The sequence below is a fragment of the Alligator mississippiensis genome, chromosome 7, assembly GCF_030867095.1.
Source record: "Alligator mississippiensis isolate rAllMis1 chromosome 7, rAllMis1, whole genome shotgun sequence".
NCBI lineage: Eukaryota > Metazoa > Chordata > Crocodylia > Alligatoridae > Alligator > Alligator mississippiensis.
Genome location: NC_081830.1, coordinates 63424767 through 63450673, shown reverse-complemented (window position 1 = coordinate 63450673; position 25907 = coordinate 63424767). Strand labels below are relative to the sequence as shown.

Genomic DNA, 25907 nt, shown 5'->3' with positions numbered 1-25907 from the left:
CCATCTATGCATGTAAATTTATATCAATAACTACTACCTGGTGACTAAGGATCAATCAGTCCTTCAAATAAGTAATTCGTGTGAGTAGTCTCAATTTATTTTTGTAGTACTACTGCACTTATTAAAGTTCCTTGTGTAGATTAAAGCTGGCCAGAAATTTTCCAGCAAAACAGATTTGTTGAAAAATGTTAGTTCACTAAAATGTTTTATTCAAAATCTCTCTGGTTTGACAAACCTTGACCAAGTTCAAGGTAGGGCTCTCACTGAAGATAATGACATTGAATTATCGAATAATACAAAACTCAATTTTATGATATTATCAGACCAGAAATACATTTTTTATGTATTTATGATTTTTTTTTTACGTTTAAAAAATTTTAGTTCATTTTTTTAAATTTGTAAGCTACCTAAAAGGCAACATGAAATCGATCCTTAAGCAGAATCAGCATGCAACAAGCATGCATAAAAAGAAAAAGCAATGTGAATATATTTTAGTCTTTGATCTAAATATACTGGGGGGGAGGGGTGTTATAGTATGTCAGATAAAGACTGTTGAGGATCCACAATAGCGGGAGAAATGAATACCTGAGGCTGAAAGGGAAAAGGTTAGGGAAAATTAAGAGTGAGAATCATGAAAACAAACTTTGTGGTAGTTGAAAAATAGAAGCTTATAAAAAGGTTCTTGGAGGTATAGAGTACGCATGAAGTATATATTCAAGATTGGGTCAGAATCTGATCTCAGCTATTCACGTGTACTCTCAGCAGTCTTTTACCCTCTATACAGATCAGTATTAGGAAGTCGATCAGACCCCTGTTGACTATTAAATGCTCTGTTGAATAAGATATTAGAATGAAAGATCATGCATAATGATGTTTGAAACATGTTTTCCCTCTTCATCCCTCGTCTTAAACCTCAGTGGGTCAGACTAGTCCCTCAAGAACTGTCGGAATTTCTCTATTTCTGAAAACCTTTAATTAATGATTTTGTCAAGTGAATACAGGGACAAGGCTGCTGTCTTAACCTGTGAATTTAATTTATCATAATAATATAGAAACCAGCAAAACAATGTTTCATGATTTTATTGGGTCTTGTTCAGTCTTAAGTTGCTAGGTACAATGCCAGTAACTCTGGCGGTTGCACTGCAGTTCTGTTGTCACTAAAAATAGTTACAGCTTCAGTAGCCATGCCTTACACAAAAAACTGCATGCAAACAACAGTGTTTCATAAAAAACGGACATATTTTTTATTCATAAGAGTTATATACAATTATGGTTTTTTCAGCTACTACTGGTTTAAACTAACTACGAAACCTGAGAAGCTTAAATATCAAGTAACACTGCTCTGTTGGCAAATAAAATTAAATGGCACTGTTAATCACAAATAAATTGGATTTACTCAACAATAGCAAATCACATAGAACAGAATAATAAACATTTTCACATCCTCACATGAGACACAATATAGTCCAAATTCACAAAAAAAAAAATAGCCTATGAATCACAAGTTTTATTCCTTCATATTAGTTTGAAATTATGATGCAATACAATTATACCCCAGACATAATAGTCTGTAACAGATGCAGATGAAGCAGTCAAATTTTCAATAGTGTCTAAAACATCTGGAATTAAAAATAATACAATAATCATATGAGCAGCAAAATGTTGCTAGTTAACAGCTGTACTGTAGTTAAGTTTTTCTTAGTATTTTTAGAATAGCTTTCATGTGAAGGGCAAATTCTTCCCTCAGATACACATGCAAGATTCTTACTGAATTACGTGCACAAAAGCAGCATAGTTTATATAAATAGGTTGAGAGTCACTCTCCTGAGTTCCAATCCCATCTCAGTTGCCGATTAAATGTTTGGCCCTGGGCAATTTGCTTTACCTCTCTCTGTCAGCTTCTTTGTGTATACATAGGGATAATTTACCTAACTCAGAGGAGCAATGATGTTTGTATAATAATGTACTGAACATGTAAACCATTATGTATCATTAGTGCTGTAACTTCTGTAGACATTACTAGAAATTGTGGAAACACAGGAACTCATAAGCATGGAAGAAATGCCTAGACTGAGAGAGAACTTCAGGCAACATTTAGCAAAATAGTGCATTTCTCTCATAAAACTTGACTCTAGGCAGAAATTGGGCACTTGAATACTTAGGCTAGGAATAGCATGTATTAAATTATATTTTTAGAAAATATGCCCTCATCACAGACAGAAAATTGTATACATTATTAGGGGATAAAAGTAACACAGGGCAAAAAAAATCCCAGAAGAATGAAGAATTTGAAATATGTTTTCCCCTCTTCCTCCCTCCTCATACCCAAAGGAATATAATTCTCTTGAGACTACATTTTGGGAGTGGGAGATGGGTATATAAAAGTAATTGCTATTTTATATAGCATTATGTACTTAGATTCCAGTAAAAATATACCAGGAGTTAATGCTCTCTCCTATGTTCTATACCATCACTTCCCCATAGGTGGGGAAACAGCAGGTGAAATAACCCATTCCCCATGAGTGCCGGATAACAGAACTTTTGCTGTAGTATATAAACTTGACTCAAAACTGATTATATAAAAGTAAAACATAATTTAAACAGCCAAGATACCCAGCCAAAAGTGCCTGTAGCCTACGTGCAGTAACTAGATTCCATGGATGTTTCATTTTGCATTAAACATTACTCTTCCTGGGAATGCATAGGCATAAATGAGAAAAATTTGGCTCAATGGAGCTGAATGCAAATTGTATCCTATGAATAGTCATTTGCTTCTTTATGGATCTCTGTAGCTCTGCTTAGTAGGTCAGGTATCCAGTTCCTTAAAAGCATTTACCCCAAGGGTTGTAATGGTTCCCTCAATAAATAATTTGTTTTGAAGATGACCAGCAAAGATGGAAAGCAAAAAAAAATAAGCCCAAGGTATTAATCATAAAACACAGAGCAATCACTTAACTTGCTGGTTCAAGTTTAGTAAATTCAGTACTGGAAGATTTTTTTTTATGATGAAGTGACTGCCTAGATTCAGTTGAACAAGACCACAACAGGAATTATCATCATTGTTGCTAAATGACATCATAGTCGGAAGCTTCAGCAAAGTCAAAGACTGAATAGAATAGACTGAGTTCTTCTCTACCTACCTAAAGATGGTCCCTTTTGGCCAGGAATGAGAAACAATGCTGAAGTGATTTAGGGGAAGTTTATCCTATTGCCTATACCATGCTTGTTCTATGGATAAATGCAAGGCATCTTTGGCCTCAAGACTAGTCAGGGTGATCATTTTTAGTACAAAATATATATTGCCAATATACCTCCAGGGCTAAGTTAAGAGGGGCTTTAAACATACTTTCCAGGACAGTGATTCTCAACCAGGGTGTTGTGACATCCTGGGGTGCCATGAGATCCATTTAAGGGTGTTGTGGGATACAAATACCTACATGATTCAACAGATAAACCCAGAGATTTCAAATATGTATCTACAGTGTCAAAGCCATTCTGGCCTGCTGTAGTCTAAGTTCTTTGCAACAGAAGAACTGCTTTTTCATTTTTCCATGGTCAAGAAATCACGTGAAAGCTAAGACCGAGTACTTTCCAAGGGATGCCTTGAGTCTAAAAAGGTTAAGAAACACTGTTCTAGGAAAACCTATTATTTCTGGTCTGTAATTGCCATAGTTGACCAGCTTCCTCTTCGATGTGATGGCCCAATATACACTGTGCTGTGATGTTGCAGATACAAAGTAACCATGCTGGAGAATGGAGTTAAAAAGTCTTTTCTGCATGATCTTGCCATCGATCTACCTACTCTACAATATAGAGTATATGCCAAATACAGCAAAGTTTTGAAAAAAAAAGAAGGGACTTAACATGAGATTGTGTGGATCAGCTCCATGTTCCAGCTGGGTTTAGTGGTAACTGTGACATCTCAATATGTGCACATCAGGGAGTCACATCGGAGCAGGATAGTAGTTCTGGATGTGGTAGGACCTGAAAAAAAGAAAATATATTTTAAGGGAAATATATTTAATGTCTTTTCTCATTGCAACATGGAAGCTTATCTGTGAATGATATCTGTTGCTTGTGCAGGTTCTCTCTAAAATGGAAGTTGATTACAGACAGGATCATCACAGCAGACTAAAACTGTGTACCTTTCCCTCAAAAGTGCATGGAAGCAAGATCTGCACTGATCTTTTTGTCATTACTTCTTTTTGTACTTTGATCTGCTGAAGTTTCCCCCTGGCTCAGAAAATGGGTTAGTTGTTGGTAATTGGAAGAAACCTTCCAAATAGGTACTAGATCATTCCTTGCTATTGGGAATGGTGCATTGCAGGAGAATACTGTACACCCATAAAGAAACAGAAGCACAGCAATCTCTCATTCAGGAAGAATAGATTTTGCCCAAGGAGTTATACTGTTTTGCACTGGCCTTCACTCCATAAATGCACAAACAGTACAATTGTGTCTGTAGAACTTTACTCTCACTCTTAATTGTTTTAGCCCCAATGTACATAAATGAATAAACAGTCATTTTAGCATGTTAGTGATGCACATTTTAACATAAGGCTTTAGGTTGGGTATGTTATCCTCCTTAAAAGTGTATCTAAATAGACTTACCTGAATTCAAGGCTTTACTCTCTACTGAGTGTATAGGCATATAGGAACTTTTTCAAACAAAAATGAGTGGAATATGTTATTTCCTGACTGAAAGAAGAAAGAAAAATAGACCACAAAACTTTGGAAAGTAACATGGATTTAAACATGTAAGAACAAAACATTGAGAGAACAGGCTGAAAATCTATTCCAACATTTTGTCTTTAAACCATCTGCTATGCCAAGCAGTGCATGTCTCAGTTAAGTACAGTCTCAGATAAGTACATAATGTTTCATACAACATAATGTGGGCCAGATTCTCATTCTTTGGCAGCATAAATGGGATTTAGTGTAAATGGGAACCAAGACCTATGCATCGTACAATATTTTGTCACAAAGCACTGGCCTTGGTGTCAGTTTAGGGCTTTTTTGGAAGGTGTTTGTTTATTTTGCTGTAGGTCTTAAATTTATTAATTTTAATGTATTTATCATCATTATTGTAAGATAGAATGCTTGCTAAGCAGCAGTTTATATACAGGCTACATGTCAACAGTGAATGGTAGTCTAAAATGTTTAGTGGGGTGAAACAGAGTTTATTGTAAAAACTGTTCAGTTATAGTATACAGTATTACAACAATGTGAACATTTCATTAATTGTTTTTTCCATTAATGCCCAATTCTGAAAAATATAAAAAACAAAATCATTTAAAATGTATTAGACAATACTTTACATTTGTACTTAGTCTTCCAATAAATAAATAAATAAATACTGTTTGCAGATTAAGTAGCTTTATGTTTATAAATTCAAGCTGCTTTGCAATGTAGTCAAGAAATACCTCAAGCTATTTTTTTCTGCTTATATTCAATCTTTCAACATTAATAGTCAAGATGTAAATAATGTGTTAATATCCAAAATATAAAATTTGAGGGGATGAGGGTTTGTTAAAACTATTTACGAGATTATATAATTTTATACACTAAATTTATAATTCCAGATCTTTCATACAGTTTTCTAGCATATATTTTGAAACACGTATCAAAACAATATATTTGATAAATAAATTAAGTTCTATTCCACACAGATTTGTTCTGTTCTCAGTTCATTATAAGACTGCTCTTTCCACTAATAGGATTGTGTGTTACACAATATACTGTTTTTCCTGATTTTAGGTAACCTTTTTCTACGTTTGGATTAAATAAATTACAGAGGGTGGCTCAGACTCACTTCCAGTGTGAAATTATCTGTAGCGTATTTTGGCATCTTGTTACTACAATAATACTTTATTCACAGCAAAAAAGAGAGAGATTAAGTTCTTTATATATTTTTCTGATTACAAAAATGTTGTTCTTTAGCCCATTTTTAAAAAAGACTTTACAAGGGAATCAGCTCTTACGTTATCTCAGAAGACTGTTGATACCAAATGGAGATTAAGATCATTCAAACAGTTGTAGCTTTTGCCCAGATAAAAATACAGACATTTTCAATAACATATATTTCTATGAGGAAATTGATACAAACTTCCAGCATTAGATGCCAAATGTCAGGTCTGTTGTCGGATGCTGGTCAAAATTTATCACTCTCAAAAACAACTGTCAATCAAGTTTGCAAAGTGCCCAGCTCTGCCATTCCAACCCATTCTGTGGTCTTCTCATTGAGAACAGTAGCAAGGAATGAGAACAAACGTGGCATTAAGCACTAAACTATTGAGTAGAGGATCACCTGCTCACTTTTCAATGCTGGCATCTGCACATAATTTTGACTGTAATGGTGTGTTAAGCAGGAGTTTGCACAGAAAACTAGCTAGAAGCCTGTATATCTACATGTTTTAAAACCTGGGTTACAATTCTTGCTTTAAGCCAGTTTGAGTTCCTGTGGGTCAGGATTTCACCAACAGGTTTCATGTAAAATAATAATAATTTGTACATGCAATATACCTTCAGTGAGGATTCAATCATACATGGTGCTATTGAGATACTACTTTCTACTAGCTCCAAAAGAAGAAGGTACAGAAATCAAAAGATTGCATTTAAAATGAGATTACTGTACCACAATCTTAGCCTAAACAACTGTTACTGTGTGCGAGTGAGCCAACAAAAAGAGCTAAGTTTGGATGAATGGACTGAACCCTGTATAAGTTTATTTCATTTTTTTTAAATCTGTGACTAGTTAAGGAAAAAGGTTTTCTGAGCAAGGAGAATTAATAAATAAAACAGTAACACTTTTAATGCTATTTTTCCCCTTAGGGGTTTACTTTGTTTTACTATATCTGACACCAATCAGAAAGACAAGATAAAATATTGCAAGCATAAAAAACATAAAAACTGAAACCTAAAGGTTTTTTTGCCCATTAAGATTAATTTTTTTCCACTTACTTTGCTTAAGTTTTCCCTAGGCTCAGAAAATGAGTTTGGTTTTTTTGTTTGTTCGTTTGCTTTTTGTAATTTTTTTTTTTTTTTTTACAAAAGCAAGCTTGGTAGATTTTCCCAAACACTCATTATAGTGTGGTGTCCTACTGTGTTAAAACCAGGTGGACTGTGCTTCTGTTTGCAAATCTTTTTCATTCACAAGCTTGTGTCTCCATTCTGTTTATATTCTGCTAAAATATTGAGAGTCATTTCCTCGCTTTTTGATTGCACATTCAGTTCACTTCTTCTAGATGCTTTTCGAGTTGCCCTTGACAGCCTTCTTCTGAAGGTATCACCTGCCAAAAAGTAGAGAATAGGATCTACACAGCTGTTGAGACTAGCCAGACCTCTTGTCACTTGGTATGTGGCATAAACCTTGTCATTGAAGGCACACATTTGAGGAGTCTGAAAATCTAGCCGGGCTCTTAGATTCAAGGTCTTCATCACATGGAAGGGAAGATAAGATACAGCAAAGACTGTCAACACAATAATAACCAGGTAAATTGATTTTCTCCTAAGAGGAGAATTGTCCAAATCCTTGTAAATCAAAGCTTTCACTATTAGCCCATAGCAACCAAGAATCAATATGAATGGGATACAGAACATGAACACAGTGGTGCACATACTGTAAATGAAGTAACTTCTCAGGTAATCATCAGCAGTAGTGTCATAACATGTAATGGTTTTATTTCTCCTTAACCCAGTTCCAGAAAAGAAGAATATTGGAGAGATCACAGCCACAACAATGACCCAGACAAGGGTACTGATATAAACAGCATTCTTCTTTTTCAGCCGCCCCAGTGATTTCAAAGGATGCACCACTCCTGTGTATCTATGCACACTGATGCAAGTCAAAAAAAGAATACTGCCATAGAGGTTCACATGGAAGATGAACCTTTGCAGTTTGCACATGATATCTCCAAAGATCCAATCAGTTTTATTAAAGTAATAAAAAATCAGGGCAGGGAGAGTCAGGACATACAAGAAGTCAGCTAATGCCAGGTTGAACATGTAAACTGAGATGCCACTCCAAGGCCTCATGTGGAAGACAAACATCCAGATTGCCACACTATTGCCCAGGAACCCGGTGATAAAGACTAGGATGTAGACGGTGGGCAGGTAATAGAACTGGAAGCCAGTTTTTGTGAGGGAACATTTGCTAGTGGCATTTCCTGGAGACCAGCCACTGCTGGACAGCAAGTTGGCTTCAGTCCCATTCAAAACAGCTGAGAAAAGGACTTCAGTCATGGTCTCTCTACTTAAGTCAGACAGGTCCAAGGGTGAAGCAGCAAGCGTCTCTGGGAGGACAAGAAAGCATCTAAAACAAAAAAGGCAAAGAAAGACCCAATCGGAACTTGATATTGAATAAAAGCAAAAACAAAGATTATTCGTAGTTTAAGAATCCATGCCCACTTGTTTAGTGTTGCGCTTCAGTTATTCAATTATTTTTATCCTCTATCCAGCTTAGTTTAGTGCAGGGCATGAACTTCTTCTATTAAATATTCAAATCTGCCAACTGTCACCCATTTGACATGACTCCGACATATACCCTTCTACCCACGTTACAACTGCCTGTAGATTTTTGTCTTTTTCCCTGTACGACTAGGGTTGTGCAGAGCCCCAAGCTGACAATCCAGGTCTTCCATCAAGGATCCGCTTGCTGGATCCTAGCAACAGGATGTGATGAGGGAAAGAGAGAAGTGGCAAATAAGCAGCAGACTGGTTGAAGGGAAGATGATGGAATGGAAATTAGGGGCTGAAGGGGAGTAGAAACAGGGGAAGGAAGAGAAGCTGAAAAGAGCTTGGATTCAAGATGTGAAGACAACATGTTAGGTGACTGGGAAGAGAGTGAATGGAGGTGGGATGGGGACAGAAGGGATTGGGAGTTTCAGAGGGAGGCTAATGGAGACACATGAGGGAAATAATGGAGGCTAATGGCAGAGGCAGAACCAGATTTCCTGGTGCCTGGCCTCCCCCAGCTGACAGCTATTCATATTGCCCCTTTCTGTAATATTTGAGCTCCTCCAAGGTTTATTCCTCTCCCCCAAACATCTCCTTGGCCACTTACACAGCTCCTAGGTCTCTTCCCCCCTAAGACCCTTCTCAGACAACCTCTGGGGCAGCTGGGTCTCTGCTCGCCCCGACTCCCAGCCACGGCCCGGCGCGAGGACCTGGGCCCCCTCTGCTCTCCCTGCTCAGGGGCGACCTGAGCCGGGACTGAGCGACGTGCTTGGCAAGACCCTTCCCCGTGGGCGCTGGAAGCGATGCCGAGCCCCGCTCCGGGAGCCCCTTTGAGCCGCGCCTCTGAGCCTGGTGCGGGCAAAACGCAGGCTGAGGGGCGGGGGCGTCCGGGCGGCCCGGGAGGGGGCGAAACCAACGTGGAAAGCGAGCCGGCGCGAAGCGGCCAGGAAGGCGCTGCCGAGCGCCGCCCCCTCGAGCCGGGGCAGCGGGGCGCCCTGTCCGCCGCCGGCGGCGCCACCTGCCCGGCCGCGGCCGCGCTGCACGAGCCGGGAGGCCCCTTCGAGTCCCCGGGGCGGCGCCGGGGACCTCAGCCCGGCCGGGGGGCGGCCTCCGCGCGCAACTTTCCGGGGCAGGATCCTACCTTGGCGGCGCCTCTCAGCCTCCTGCCCCGTCCGGCGCGGCGCGGGCTGCATGTGCCCTCGGCCCCGGCCGCCGCTGCAGGAAGGTCCCGCCACGCTTCGTCGAGCGCTTCCCACGAAGTGCGCGCGGAGCGCGGCGGGAGGCGGCAGCGGAGCGGAGCGGGGCGGGGGAGCCGCAGCCGCCCCCGCAGCCCTCGCCCAATCCCCGCGCCGCACGCCCTGGCCGCGGGGCGGGAGCCGGGGCAGGGGCAGGAGCCGGAGGACGTGCCCCGGGGCAGAGCCCGAGCGCGCCGGGCAGCGGCCCCTGCGTGCCAAGCCTGGTGCCCTGCTCGGCCCCCGCTCGCACCCGGGCGGACACCTGCACGTACCTAGCTCGGGCAGGCTCCGCTCCGCTCCCGCGCACACGCTGCCTTCAGAGTGACTGGAGCAAGCAGACACAACCCCCTCCCCTTCTGCAGGCAGATGCGAAGAAAACACACACGGGGGCGAGAGTCCTCCCCCCCCCCCCCACCTTAATGGCCCCTTCCACGTTGATTAAAAAAGAAAAAGTCCTAGATTTGTTGTTGTTTTTTTTTCCTTGCGAGTCCTAGAATTCACTTGAGCCCCTGTTATTTTCTTCGTGGCTGGTTTGTCCCAAGTAGCATCCGCAGGACGGTTTCAGATGGCTTCTTGTCACATGGGCGATGTGTAGACGTCTCCCAGGTTTCTCTTAGAGCACCTTAATAAAAGTTTTGTTATTTTGGTTTGGTTTCAACTGACCTTTGGATACTTTGGTCTGGATTGGAAATCCAGAAATAAATAAAACAAGTCAGTGTTACTGGTTGTAACCAAAACTGTTGAGTAAGCACTCTTAGAAGTGGATTTTGCATTCCTCTCCAAGTTAGCTCTCTTACTGTTGTTGCTACTTACATCGTATCTTGCTAAAGGAATTGCACAATTGTTTTGTTCCTTCCCAAAATAATTTGAAGGTTGGAGCCATCCTGCTTCTTGCTGTAGCATAGGACACTGTACTTGCTACAGTCACTTGCGCTCATTTGAATTGCAACCATGGTTTAGGACTGTTACTACTTCATGCATTATTTATGTGTGATTTTTTTTTTCAATCTTGAAAGTCCATCCAAATTACATGACTAATTTATTGGGAAAGCTTACATGGGAAATCAACAAAATATTCTATGCCTTGAGGAGTACACAAATGAATACAGACAGGAATCTGAAACTCCGCACTCCTTGGGGCAAGTTATGGAAAATACATTTTTAAAGAAACTTCTTTTATTTCTACAGGATAAAACCTAATCCTTTTGTATTTGCTGTTTTTCTTCCTCCTTTCACCACAATTCAGTAGCTACAGACTGACTATTTCAAGATGTCTTAATTTTATCCCAAATAAGACATTTGTAAAATGCTTATCATTAAGTCAAAGTCTGTACTTACAAAAATTGTTCCCTAGTGCCCTCTAGTCTTTAAAATACTAATGAAAAACTGCTTAACCAAACATTCCCACAAGGGAGAACATTTTACCAATAAAACAAAATATGATGAATATGGCATGATTATATTAAGACCACCATGCTGTTTTATGAAGCAATAATCCTCATTCCTAAGAGGATAAACTACAAGGCCAAAGACCAAGTAGTTTATTTTAATAAGGAACTTGGATTATTGGTTTAGAAAAAAAGGTCATGCTATTAACATGTTGAAAGTCTTTTAAAGTTTATCTGTTTCTATATTTCTCATCTGATTGATGAATCATTGTTAATGATTTTGTTAGTCACATAAAGCGATTTCCTTAGAGTTCCAGTCTGGCTGAAGTAGCGTGACAGTTGTGTAATATCAGCAGAATACACAACGAATTACAGTACATTTATATTTGTTACCTAAGCAGTATTAGATCCAGTCTCCAAAGGTGAAAGGCCAATGCGTTAACTCTCAGTGCCTTGAAACTACCAATTAAAAGACAGTGTTTTTCAAAATTCATATTTATCCCTGAAATAGGTTTACAAAAAAGTGGTCAAAAAGGCAAAGGGACTACAGGGTTCAATGATTCATCTCTAACAGGCTGACAATGTAGTGAATGGTTGTGTAGACTGAAATGCATCAAAATCTTTCATTTTATTATTTCACAATAAATTTTAAGAAATGTTTTAAAAGTAGGGGTGCACAGATAAAGATTTTTGGGACTGATACCAACAGCCGATTTTTATGAAGGCATATCAGTTGATACCAATCCAATTTCTGATACGCAGCCCGGCTGTCTGGCTGGTAAGTCTGTTGTCGTGGAAAGAGGGCTAGTAAGTCTAAGTCTGTTGTGGTGGAAAGAGAGGGGGGAAGGGGCATGGGTGGGGGCGCAGATCGAGGCCCCTGTGGTGAAAGAGGGAGTGGGGCTGGGGCTGCCCAGCCAGGGCAGGGCACGGTATAGAGTCGCAGCTCATCCAGGGGTCACGGGGGGGAGGGGAGAGTCCCACCACTGTGAACACCCCAGGAGGGCATGGGTGGGGGGTGCTTCTGGATCTGTGCACAGCATGGGGTGGAGCAGGCTGCCACTGCAGGCTGGGGCCAGGGCTGCACTCAGGGTGGGCAGCGGTGGCACTAGAAGGAGGCTAGGGGGGCGGGGGCTGCAGCCAGCGCAAAATTCACCATAGCCCCACCATAGCTCCCTTCCCAGCACTGCCGCCACCCACCCCAAGCACAGCCTCGCACATCCCTCTCTGGGAAGAGCCCACAGCAGCTCTGGTCCCAGCCCGCAGTAGTAGCCCACCCTCACCCCATATAGATCCAGGGGGCATATGCCCCCATGCCCCTCTGGGGTGCGTGCAGCAGCAGGAGCCATCCCCCTCTCCCTAAACCCTCTGGACGAGCCACAGCTCTGTCCTGTGCCCTGCCCCACCCCAGCTGGGTAGCACCTGCACCTGCCCCAGCCCCACTCCCTCCTTCACTGTGGGGACCTTGATCTGGCCCCCTCCCCACCCCACCCCACTTCTTCCACCACAACAGACTTACCAACTGAACGCAGCTCTCCAGGCTGCCGGGCTGTGCTCCTCGCCACCTACCTGCTGCGCTGCAGCTGCATGCATGCATGGGGCATTTATCGGCCACATTATTGGCCACATCAGGCTGATTTCTGATACAGTCAATTTTCTTTATATTGGTGCCGATCTGATGTCAGACAGATGTATTAGTGCAGCTCTATATAGAAGTATATATGCTAGGAATATAACTACAAAGAACATATAACAGTCATGTAAAGAAGTTACTATGGAACAACTCTGCTGAAAAGCAGAGGTAATTAAATAGATATACATACCTGTACATGTTATAGAGATAAGAACCTGGCCTCATTGAAATCATCCAGAAAACTCATATCAACTTTGACAGGATTTTACTCCAAGTAATAGAAAAAAAGTGCAGTGGTATTATTTATGGAAGCCAACATGCACAAACACTACATATTTTAGTTTCCATTTGTATCAAATTAATCTCTTAAAATGAATAGGGTTTTAGGGGAAGAGTTGGTTAAATGGTCCCTTTGCATGTCATCCCCACTTCTTCTCTGCAGAAATTACTGTGGATTTTCCCCATAGATGTCACCATCATGTTGGTCATACTGTTTTGGTACTCCAACCTGGATCAAAGCTCCACAATACTAGACACTGTCCAAACATATAGTAGCAACTCTCTTTCCCTAAACAGCTTACTCTGTAAATTGACAACATATGTGGAGCAGGAAGGGGTAAAATCATTCAGCTTATAATAAATACAAAATTAATTTTGTACTTTCTGCTTACTCCCTGGAGAAATTGCCATGGTTACAGGTTTGGGTAACATGACCATAAGGAAATCTGAGATATCTGGGACACTGTTGTCCCTCCCAAACCGCCAAGTCAGCGATGCTGCAGCAGGCAGTGGCAGAAGTTGGCAGGCAGGGGTGTAAGCACAGTCCAGCAGGAAGATGGAGCTGCCTGGCGCACTGCCCCTCCTCCTCCCTAATGGACTGCACCCTGTGCCCCTGAAATTCAGGAACTTTCATTTTAATTTTTGCCAACCAGCTGAGACTGGCCTTTGAAATCTGAGATTGTCTCCAGTAAACTGGGACATATGGTCACCCTAGGTTTGGGGGAACCAATGGAAACATGCTTCCTAGAGTGATTGTCCTGCCAGGGAGGTATAGGAAAAAAAGAGACTAACAGCACAAAAAGATAGCTGCATCACAAAGTCAAAATATTGGAGGAATGTGATAGGGTTGTCCCCATGACCAGGTCATTCCATAGGGAGACAAACACTACACCTAAACCTAAACACTACACCTAAACACAGGACACCTCAAAAATGCTGTAAACTTAAACTCTTGTTCCCTATTGAGTTTCCATGGTTTTGTCATCAGTTCAAAAACAAATTTCCAGGAAGCAGTAGTCCAGATAGACTGGGGTCTCCAAGCCTTCCCAGCAGAGGGCCTTGTGTTTATGTTGGTAAAAGCTTAAAGTTATACCATGACTCAGAGCTGGGCAAGGGCAACAGCACACACAGCCTTACACTACAAATATGAGTTCTCTCCTTTTCTTGCTAATCTCCAAACCCTTCCATTTTAATTATGACTAAATTCATCCTTCCCATTCTGGTCTCTCCTATTGAAGTCTCCCAGTCTTTTCAGTCCTCTTCCACTTTGTCCTCCAAGATTTGGCTGCTGTCTCTGTCATAACTCTTCTCCTTGCTCAAGTTCTTGTCATCTCTCGTGTTGTAAAGATAGCCCTTGGCCACAATGTGGCCAAGCTGAGGAGTAACAGATTTGTGTAAAGAAGGTGTTTCCTCTTTCCATTTCTTCTATCAGTTATTGAGCCCAGAGTAACTGAGGAAATAACCTGGTTTGCCCAGCTGCCCATTTGGATAGACAGACAATTTTGTTTTAGCCAGCCCATTGGCCATGATGTCACCATCCAGGACAGAACTAGAAACCCTAGGATAGTTCTTAAAAAACAGGCTTATTGTCAAGCATACAATTAAATCTAAATAAAAAAATATTAAATATTTTTCTTCTTTGCACTGTAAATTCGATCTGTTAACAAGTTTATTAATCTAATGATTTTTTTTGTTTGCACCAGCTATACTGATAAGAAAAGTCTGACCAAATACTTGGAAACAAACATATTTTATAAAAGTTTTGTCAATCTTATCGCATTGCTGTCAAAAATTCAGATATTTATAAATATTTTCACAAGGGACTGGGGTGACATGGGCACTAAGGTGCATAGTTGACAACCCAGAGATTGTAAACTCAAGGCCATAGCAAAAGTGCTCATGGTGTGACCTGTCAGATTTCAATGAATCAGCAAATTCTGCTAAATACCTTGTTGCAAGGACATAAGGAAGGAAGAACCACAATTCTGAAATCTGAAAAACATCAACGTGTCATGGTAAGGCATTTCTAATACATTTATTTTTGTATTTATTATGTAGAGGCAATAAGACTGTGTATGGACTGGATTTCCTCAATGGAGATCACTGGGAATTTTGTCTTAGTAAGAAATGCAGGATTGGGCCTCATAGTCCTGACTACAACAGTAAAAGGAGCATGTAAAGAAGAGAAGACTAAAGAGGGTAGAAACAGAATATAGCCCAAATTACTCCAGCTCCCTCTCCAAAACCATTATTATGCATTCTATTTTTTTTTTTTTTTGAAGTTTCTGAATGTATACTTTAATTGCATCTTTACTGTGCTTGTGTTACTCCTGCCAGTTTGTTATCAGGCTATATTATTTTCCAAAGTGATGATTTCAGGCAAATCCCTTTATTGTTAAACAATTTGCTTTGCATTTTAAACCTAAAAAGCAATAACAAAGCTATGGACAACCCTTTTCTTAGTGTTAGTCTTGCCTGTGCTTTTAGAAACATATCCATACACCGGAAACCCAGGCTAATTGCCTAGAATCCTCCAGGCAAGACCATGCTGTGGGAGTGGCATCACTGGAATAAACCTGCGTCACTAGCATGCCTCTGTCAAAGGCTGTTGGTGCTAGTAAGTGGTAGCTTCCAGATATTGCCTTGCATAGCTCTGAGCTTTGCACAGCGTAGGAAATGCACATCTCAAGAATGGGTTCTGTGGTGCATTGAAGTCAAATTGCTTCGGTTGCTGTGGTCCCCTGTTCTTGACTCACTAAAGGATAGAGGTGTCATTCTTTGAATAAATGTGACTCACCATTGCACTATTGTGATTTTGTGCACAGCCAGCCAATGTGCAATTTCCCTAATTTCATAGCATGACCATAACATATGTAGCAGGTTAGCACTTATGTTTCTATAACTTCAGTATATACTTCCATCATTACATATCCCCATAGCTGAGTAGGCATCCCATCCAATATTTTGGATGATATGATTTACATTGAACTCATTCTAGTTTTGCCTCTTGATGATGTTTTGCAAAAAATCAAGGATTTTATTAAATTGATTTCCATGAAATGTTATGCTTCTTTCTCTTCCCTATCTTGCTTTTAACAGCTGAATTGATTCAAATGGATGATAAATCCTTAACAAGGGTGGGGGGAGAGCATGCTAGAGATTACACAGAAATTCCTAGCCAGTTGAATTCTCTCTAAATTATAGCAGTGTGTGGGTGTTTGAAGTGAATGATTTAAACAAATCCAGCTGTTTATGCCTTTTGTTTTGGGTTATCAAGATTTCAGTACTTGAAAGAATACCAATACGAAAGACCAAAAATCAGAGCCTTTATCCCATCACTCCTCATCTGGCTGCTTTAGCAAAGGTGAGGGTATAAATGTGCTTAACATCCTTCCTCTGCACCTGAGATAAGGCTTTGGCTCCCCCTCAGGGAAAGCTTCTTTTCCTTTGGGGTTTCTATGGGAGATAAATTTTGGGTCAATAATTTTAAGATCTAAATTTAGAAGAATTTTAAATATACTAAATTAAATCAGATAATTAATGGATCTAGTTTAGTATTCAGATATTCAAAGGAAGGTTTGAAAAATCTTATGATGATAGTGGAATGAGCTGCTCCTACCACAATTATTTTTATAAACCCTCCTATCTGCATGCTGTAAATTTGGACTCCAGCTTAGACAACATATGGAGCTGTGAAACTTATAACAAGCTGTGTCACTCAAGTTGGGCTCATCAGCCACAAATGGATGCATCAGATATCTGATTAGACTGCTTACGGGTACACCATGATCCAGAGGATCGATGGTCGCCTACTACTATTTGCCATGACGCTATTGCTTATTCATATAACCAATGCTTAACAGAATTATGGATGATGCCCCCTTTTGCCCCATTTTACGTGATCCATGTAATATGCTGTGGCAGAACTAGTCCTGACAGGCAGTATCAGTACCTCCAGCAACCAGCTATCCTGATCTATCCTGCTCCTCTGTACTACTACCCAGTGTCTCACCCAACAAACCTTAATGGGATAACTACTCCTACAGGAGGTATCGTGAGCCCTGAAGCGGTAGTCTTTCAGCACAGCCTTGCTCTGGGTGTATTGAACTACAATAGCAAATCCCATTCAGCCTGACAAGCTCCAACTATGAATTGACTAGTTGTAAATTGCCCCAGAGGCTTTAATAGCAGCTTCCGGTTGCCTACATAACTGCACTCAAGCCTCACAGGTCTCAGTCTGCTGAGATTATTTCTTTAAGACACCTGGCTCAGCCTTTGGGTATCTATACATGTGCTTGGGAACGGGGAGGGGGGAATGCTTTAATTAGAGAGGTTCTGGGAGCTGCTCTAGTTAAAGCACCTACACCATCATGTGTATTCAATGTCCTGTGCTTCAAAAAGCAGCGGGGGGGGCCTTTAAGTAAAGCTCATTTGACAAGCTTTAGTTAGAGCATCCCCACTGCCATTTTGAAACATGGGGATGTTGAATACATGTAATGCAGGGGCTGCTGGAGTGTGCTAATTAAAGGAGTCTGCTCTGATGCGTGCTAGTTACCATGCATTGGAACAGAGGTCTGTCACGTGTATATGTGCCCTTTGTGTCTGTCTAGGCCTTGACCTCTGTCTTGGCCTACTTATTTTGGCTACTACCTTTACCCTAGTCCCCCTTATTTCAGCCTCAGCTTCTCCTCACCAGCCTCTCTGCTGAGGCTTTAAGGCCCACAGTCTTGGCTCTGCACTTTCTGGCCTCAAAGGAGTTCAAGTCTCCCAGCCTTCTCACTCCTCACAGCACTCCCTTGTCTCTGAGCCTCAGGCCTAAAAATGGGGCAAAAAACTCACAGGGTGCTTTTAAGGCACTTACCACATGGCCTGAAACCCTCATCTCACAGCCGCTCCTAGTCTTCCACTTCTACCAGCCTAAGTACAATGAAAACTACTGTCTTTCTGGGTCTTCATAAAACAATGAACAACTTAAAATAAAATTTCATCCTGGGCCAGCCCAGGGACTCTTTGCCCCTTAGACACCTGGGCTCCCTTTACTATGTCTCCAGATTTCAGTAGCCTGCCTAGAAGCTTTTCATCTTTCCCAGTCGGGACTAGAGCCCCTCAGGAATGAAGGCAAATTCTTTTCCCAAGCTTTCTGGGCACAGGGATTTTTTTATTAGTCCCTTCAGGCCTGCCAGCTGCCTTCCCTTTGGCTGCAATTTCTGCTTTAGTTCAATACACCTGTGGCAGGGCTACTGGTGATTACAGGGATCTGGTCTCTTTTCCCTTGGGCATCTTGCCACCCAGAGCTTCTCCCTGGTAGCATTTTTGTCTGTCCTTCCAGCTGTATTTTCCTCTCAAGCCCTCAGCCTTTTGAGTCGCAAAAACTCTGATCTTAAAATGGTCTTTGCAGGTTCTGTTTGCCCCACAGCCTTCTTCCAGTAACAGGGCAAGGGTTCCCTGTTACAGATGCCCTCTTTTATCCCATTACTTGAAAAGAGATTAAGAGAATTATATCTTCATTATATTTTCTTCATTATTCTACATATCAGTATCGTGTCCTGTCTTGATCATTTTGTCTCTGAATGAAAGTAACGGTCCATCAAGTCTCTCTCTACATGGAAGTTTTCCCATTTTTTTTTATTTGTGTCTATTTCTATTTCTGCTTTTGCCTTTTTTCAGATTGAGCGATCAGAATGAATAAGGTATTATATGTGAGGGCATACCATTGTTTTGTAGGGCACCGTTATTGTTGCAGTATTACTTTCTTCCCCCTTTATGTATCTAGCATTTATTTGCTTGTGTACCACCACTGGAGAATGAACTGTCCGCACGCACATATTTTTTTTCCTGAGTTAATACAGTTATTTTAAAACCCAGAAATGGATATAAGAAGTTCAGATGATTTTTTCCAAGTGGAATTATTTTTCATTGGTCAGTACTGAAAAATTCATGTTATAATCTTGTCTCTTCAATTCAGTAGATCAGTCTGAAGTCTTCACTAGATTTCAAGTCTTCACTGAACCAATTTTGCATCATATCCAAATTCTGCCATTTTATTGCTCCTGATCTTTTCAGGTAATTAATCTGTTAAACAATATGGATTATAGTTGTGGTATCCCATGGATAACTTCATGCTATGCTGAAAAGTGACAGTTTATTTCTAATCTCTGTTTTCTGCTTCTCAGCCATATTCCTATCTATAACTAAACTTTGACTCTCAACCAAGAACTACTTTGTTTCCTTAAGTAGCCTGCTGTGAGAAACTTTGATCAAAGACTTTTAGATACAAATAAATCTTTTATCCACTTTTTTCTGATATGCTGAAAGAATTCTCATAGATTAGGGAGGCATATTGTTTCCTTCCAGAAGCTATATTAGTTTATCCTGATATTATATTAATCTAGGTCTCTTACTGTATCCTTAACGGAGTAGCAAAAATTCAGGATTTTTCCAATTCTCTGTATTTCAACATGACTAATTCCTAGTATTTCAACATTCCCCTAGAATCAAGGTGAAAGTCAAAATATCAAAGTTGCACCAAGCATATCAATTTAGAAATTTATTTCTTTATTTATTTGACTCATCTCAGTATTAAAGTGGATCTGCCTCAGGTGCCATGTTGCCTTCTGGGAGATGTAGTTTGATTACCTCATGCCCTCACTCCTCCCTATGGACTTGGATCCCTGGCAAGACTACATTTCCTGTGATGGACTGCAATCCTGTTACTCATGGTACATGGCTAGTTGTGAGGGCCTGGTAGGAAGAGACAAGGAGGATATAGAAATAATTGTGTTGAACTAGGGGAAAGATCTAAGAAGTGTCTCTGGTTTTTCATTTTCATACTGCTACTCTAGGGACTGAAGTATCATGATTTGCTTAAAGGGAGCTAGAGAATCATCAGCAAAAACTACTTCAGGATGCTTTGGAAGAAACCTGCTGAAGAACAGTAGTCGCTGTGACTGGCAAGAGCTCCCTTTAAACAGATGCTGGGGACAGGGTTTGGAGGACTGAATCAGTAGAAAAAAGCTAAATTAGGAAGTAGGACACTTTGTAGTACAGGATTCCAGGCTTGAGCTGGGGATCAAGAAAGTGCTTGGACTCCTGTAAACTGATGCCCAGTGATGCAGAAAACCCTGCAATGTTAAGTACTGAGAAGAACATTGTAGCCCATGGAGGGCTGTGGATGGCTTGACTCTTGATATACTCTTGCAGGTGTTCAGAGGGTTTAAAGTGGCCAAAAAATTGCATGTCTGATCTAAGTTAGTGCATCTCAGGAGGTGCACTAGCTTACACTGAGAAAGGGTTGACCCAGTCTAGGAAGGGGTTAGCCTGACCTCACAAATGCCTGCATATGTTCTCAGCACAGCCCCAGAGCTAAGAAAGCCCAGCTGCTTGCCCCAGCCCCAAGGTTGTGGTATTCCTACCCCTCAAACCCTCTCCCACCTGGGTCACCCTTCTCCCACACCTGGACCTGCCAGTTCCCTCCAATCCTACCACCCCTTCCACCTATCCCAAGTTTATTTTGGGCTCCCTGCACTGCTCCTAGCAGCAGTGAATGGCTGTACCCACTTTTCTAGGCAGCTTAAAGTAAGCCTAGACCAGGGTGAGATGAACATTGTTTGTACCCTTAGTCTTTTATCTAGTAGGTAAAGTGGGGTGGGCTATAAGGTGCATATCAATTTCTATAATGTGCAGATCAGAGGTTTTCAAGACCAGGCTAGACAGTCTTGACTGGATGATCTAGTTGGGAATGGTCCTGCTTTGAGCAGGGGGTTGGACCAGATGACCTCCTGAGGTCCTTCCAACCCTATTTTTTCTAAGACTCTTAAGTGGAAAGTCTCCATAATGAAGAAGAAAGAACTCCATGGCTGCAGATCTGTAAGGGGGAAAGAAGGTTAGCTCTCTATTTTGCTTTTCTCTGTGTCTTAGGACTTTTGACTTGTCCAGTGGGTGAGATCATTCCTTGGGGAAGACTCTTCACCAGGGAAATAAAGGCAGGAGTGTGCACATGCTGATAGAGGGGTAAGTATTCCTACAAAATCTCTAAAGTTCTTCAGTAACTTCCTATTATCTGGTGTGTGAGTGGGTATGTATTGCGTTTTTAAAATTGCCTTTGGCTATTTACTATTCAGATTGCCTCATAACACTAGCTTGCATTTTATCTGAATTAGCTTATGTTCCTTCCTGTTGGCTTTGACTGAGTGCAATTTCTACTTTCTGAAGAAAGCCTGTTGGAAACCTGTTTATCTCGAACAATGTTAATCATAAATGTTAATTATACTGAGTCTTCCCCTCCCCAGACCTTGCCATTCAGTGATTTATCTTTTCTGTAGCCAATAAATATAATTTCTATGACTTTCTTGTGCTATATAGACCCCTTCCATGATAAGTCAAAGGATGTTTTTTTCACTCTTGAAATATACTGCCTACCTAAGACAAGTAATAATGAAATACATTTGTTTTTTGAACACATGCTGGCTAAAGGTGGGAAACTGGACAAATGCTGGCAAGCTCCTATTTTTATGAGAAATACAATGCTGTCTTGGCCTTCTCAAAAGGTATTTGGAAGAGCATATTATGGTCTAAATGTTAGCAACAGCTATAGATAAGGCTGCTGGAGCATTTCTGTATTAACCTCCAGTATTGGATACTATTAACATTCAAATCTCTTGTTTTTCATGCTGTAAATTACCAACCCTGGTCTCTGCCTCAGATTGAGCATAATTAGAAAGTTTCATGACAGATGGTCCTGTTTGAGTATAGTGAGTGTATCAGCAGTGAAGGATATAAGACAATTCTGTGACCTTCTTTCAAATGCTTCTAACCCTTAACAGCTGGGATAGAAAGCTGAGCATTGGCAAGAAGGCAGGGTAGAAAACAGTCCAGATACACTCAAAGAAAATGTTCTTGTAACAGTAAAAAAATAGTTTTGAGCATATTATGACCTACTGAAAATTGCTCTTTGCCTGTGTGTGTAGTCAACTTTAAACAACAGTTAGCCAGGATGGAAGGTTGGCTGCATCAAACATGCATGTATGGGGAACTTCAAAGGGCCACCTCTGAGTTAACTACAGTTCTGAGTTAACAGGTAGGGAAGCTTGCACTTTGCTACAGATTCTTGGTAGGTAGGTGTACAAGAGACTTTGCCTAGCTGAGGGCTCGTATTACTTGGGGGGAGGGGAGGAGAGGAAAAGGCATTTTCTTAAATTACGTTAGATAATGCAAGATAAAAGCCTAGTGGAACAATTTATAGCTTAAACATGATTTAGCAGGGTAAATTAAAGACTAGCTCCCTCCTATAGGCTTTTATTTGACTTGATAATCACGTTACAATTATAAACTGCCTTACAGTTTCTGAGATTCCTACCTCACACTGGTTAATTCAAGTTAAAAATACACCTTTTTTCTTCTCGGTGAAGACTAAACAAAAGTCAGCTCAGCGTGGAGGACTTGATCTTGCATCATTAAGTCAATGAGAATGACTGACTTCAATAGGAACATCATCAAACCCTGCACGAAACAATGGTGCTACAGTAGTGCTGACTGGTCTAATACTGCAGGATGTTCTTCCTAGTGACCTGTGGTGGTGGTCGCTGCACCGTTCAAGCAAAAGTCCGTTAATGGGGTGTCTGAATGTAGATTGTGTCTGACATAACATGCAGTTACTGTTGTAGCCTTTAAACACATGTTGTACATTTGTTAGTCAAACCCTCTAAAGTCAGCTTATTTTTTTTAAGGGGGAAAATGTCAAATTCCTTTGGCAAAAGAAGGCCAATCAATTAAAACAGATGCTATCTTGCTTTCTGGGCAACAGTACTAGCCCAAGCAAATTTCAGCAGTGGATGACCAGCCAGTAACAGAAATACCTCTTTCATCTTTGGCCTCTCCTGAGCTTTCTAAAAGTAATATTAAGTATCTGCTAATATTTCTATAATATACTGCATTGTGCTAGTCAGTCTCTTTATTAGCTATACTTTCCAGTTTATTTTTTCCTAAAGATTTATGAAATGCACATTAAACAGCAGCTGTAAACAGGCAAACTGTAATGTTTCCTACAAATGCTGCCTAAATGTCCTTTTATCCACTTCTGACGGGCCAGAATTATTGATTTTCATTCTCCAAGACATTCCCCCTGCACTGTGCTAAACCTCAGCAGCCTTTTTAAAAGAATGCCAGACGAGCCAACTTGTAGCCTTAGCTACAAAGGATGAAGTCCCTTGACTGAGACGGAAGGGAAAAGAGAGATAATTTAATGTCACGTCTTTCTCAATAAGCGTCAGCTTGCAAGGACCTAATTCTTGAAAGAAAAAGCAAAAATGCAACAGACAGTATTAGAACCTGGAACAATTTCTGTTTTTACTTTACACTGCTCAACCATATTTCTAGACTTCAGGGCTGAACCCCCTGTGGTTAGAGTGCCCGGGGTTATGAAATGGCACTATAAAAACTAATCGGAATCACTCTGTACATGAATGGTTTAGACCAGTGGTAAACACCTCCTCATGACCCACCTCAGGTCATTGCAGAGATGTGGGCACTAGGACCTACCTGTAGCCAATGCTTCTCCCTGTGGTGGCACAAGAAGAATGCTGACAGACTGTACTTTTGTCCCTGTGGCAATATAGAAAGAGTGCCCCCAGCTAAACCTTCCCACTACCAAACGCTACCAAAGCCACAGGGCAGGGCAGATGTGGCCCCTGGACTGCAGGTTGCTAACCCCCGGTGTAGACATTCTGTTGCTGGCATGTTGCAAGTAGACAGTCAAGCTGCCATTCTGCTTACCTGGTTATCTTGAAGTTTGATTGGCATTTCCATTCTACTCCTAGGCAGATCTAGGAATCTAATAGGAGGGTGCAGGAAATACCAATAGCACAGGAGGAGTGCTTGCAGCCCACCTCTCCACTCCCCTAGCAGAAAGGAGCTGCTGGGGACTTTTTGTCCAGGAAGCAGGTAAGACTTCCTTCCCCTGCTCTTGGTAGCCCATCACCTCCAGTGTTTAGCAGCATCTCCCATCCCTTCCCATTCCCACCTGCAGCAGAGGTTGCACAAAGTTTGCCTCTAGGCTAAGGGTGGGCAAAATAGTGGATCCAGCTGGCAACCAGACTCCATTTCCCAGCAGCCGGATTAGGCCCATGGTAGACTCCATTTCCCTGTCTGTGGCTGCTGCATGACAATGATACCCTGTGCATTTGCTTGATGCAGCCCCTAGCTGGTGTGGGGCTCCCCCCACCCTCGTCAGCCAAGCACAGTAGCAGCAGTGGACGGGTCCTCCCTTCCTCATCTGTTGTCTGCTTCATAAGAAAGTTTATGCAAACCACAGCAAGGAGTGTTATGCCCATAGGGAAAGAAGACATTTTAAAGTCAAAGTTGCCCTTCCCAATAGAAGAGCTGTTATGGTTTGACATCAATCAAAAGATATAATTGCCTTGGGAAAAATTAATGATATTCTCACATTACCCAGACTTTTCAGTTGACCAAATATGCAAACAAACAGAAAGAGCAAAGACTGCATATTAAGGGAAAGGAAATTAAATTAAGTATTTTAAATAACTATTATTACACTGTGTAGTAAAGGAAACGAAGCAAAGAATATACTCAAAGGTGTTACAGCTGAAGCATGCCAGTGACTATGTATTGGTCACAACTGAATATGATGATGGCAGGCTTTTTATACATGTTAAAATGAAGTCTGCCCCTTCCTTTCCTTCCTTAAATTGATAATGTAGGAACCATGCAGTTGGAGGCAGGAAAATACTACAGGCAACACTAGAAAGAGATTGCTTAAACTCATTTGTTTGTTAAGAAGCTAGACAAGCATAACTGTGATGTAAGAGTCTTAATCTCACTAGATCAATAGATAATAAGCTTCCCCCGAGCTAGCTAGGCATTCCATCATCTAGTCTCATTTAAATCTGCTTAACTCTTCTTTAGTTAGATTTGTTTCTCCCAGACAACTGGGATTGATAGATTTCACTGGGAAGTTTGAGAAAGGAAAACACAAAGTTGGATCTTGGAGGAGGTGAAAGCTGTTGACATGTAAAGCTCCATTTCCCACTACATTATGCTTAAAGAAAGTGAGGAAGAATCTACCACTTAGGGGCACTTGTCAATTTATTCAATCCCTCTTACATTTTTCCACTTCATCCTGCAGTAAGTAAAACTAAACCACAATAATTTATCACTGGTTTAATTTATCACCGGGTAAATTATTGTGGTTTAGTTTCTACTTATTGTGTGATAGAACTGACAGGTGAGACAGTTACATTGGATAAGGTGATGTTCATGATCCTGAATAGAATTCCTCCCCCCCACTTAAAAAGGTATAGTGATAGGCTGTAGATAGATGTAAGATGCAATGGTAGTGAGTACCTGGTGCCTGTTCCCAAATAAGAAAAGACCAGAGAAGTGCAAAGCTTAGGAGAGCTCAAGCAACAGCTCTGCAAGTTCATAGGTCATTTCAAGGCACATTTTTTATTTCCTTCCCTGTTCTTTGCTAAGTTGACCTTGCAGTGGTAGCAGCATCTTATTTGGTGACAGCAGCTAGAGTGAAAGTTTCAAAATAATTGTTAAAGTCTTTGTAAAACTTGCAAATATATTCACTTAAAATGCAGAACTTTTTAGCTCTTGGGAGATATTTAAAGGCAAGTTTACCTATTTTCCCACAGTGGGTACACAGATTTTTGCAGGCACAGGTGGGCAGCACTGAAAATATCTTATAAGTATTACCGTGTGCAAGGTATGTATCTGTTTTCAGGCTGCAAACAACAAAATGAAATTTTTAGCTTTCATTTTGCTGCACAGCATTCCTATCATATCATCTGACCATCAAGAAAATGTTTTCAAGGGCATCTTTGACAGTGGCAAACAGTGCAGTTGTATATAAACAAAACCAGCTAGAGCACTAATACACTATGAAGAGTGGATACCATGTGG

General features: G+C 41.1%; 1 protein-coding gene across 3 annotated transcripts; it reads right to left on the bottom strand.

Annotated features, from left to right (window-relative positions):
* Nucleotides 1-1064: 1064 nt before the first annotated feature.
* On the bottom strand, nucleotides 1065-10035 carry P2RY1 (purinergic receptor P2Y1). 3 transcript variants are annotated; one of them, XR_009463487.1, is made up of 3 exons: nucleotides 9596-9738; nucleotides 6961-8311; nucleotides 1065-3984 (listed from the first exon to the last, which is right to left on the bottom strand). XR_009463487.1 is itself a non-coding variant. In XM_006267523.4 (2 exons), the coding sequence occupies exon 2, from the start codon at nucleotides 8239-8241 to the stop codon at nucleotides 7150-7152; it is 1092 nt and encodes a 363-aa protein (XP_006267585.1). In that variant the 5' UTR covers nucleotides 8242-8311; nucleotides 9962-10035; the 3' UTR covers nucleotides 1065-7149. The 3 variants fall into 3 exon arrangements, 2 of the variants coding, with proteins under 2 accessions (XP_006267585.1, XP_006267586.1); XM_006267523.4 differs by lacking the exon at nucleotides 9596-9738 and adding an exon at nucleotides 9962-10035 and having other exon boundaries at nucleotides 1065-8311; XM_006267524.4 differs by having other exon boundaries at nucleotides 1065-8311.
* Nucleotides 10036-25907: the final 15872 nt, after the last annotated feature.

Bases quoted from the DNA above. Each gene is read 5' to 3' on its own strand.
- P2RY1 (XM_006267523.4), bottom strand. From the start codon at position 8,241: ATGACTGAAGTCCTTTTCTCAGCTGTTTTGAATGGGACTGAAGCCAAC.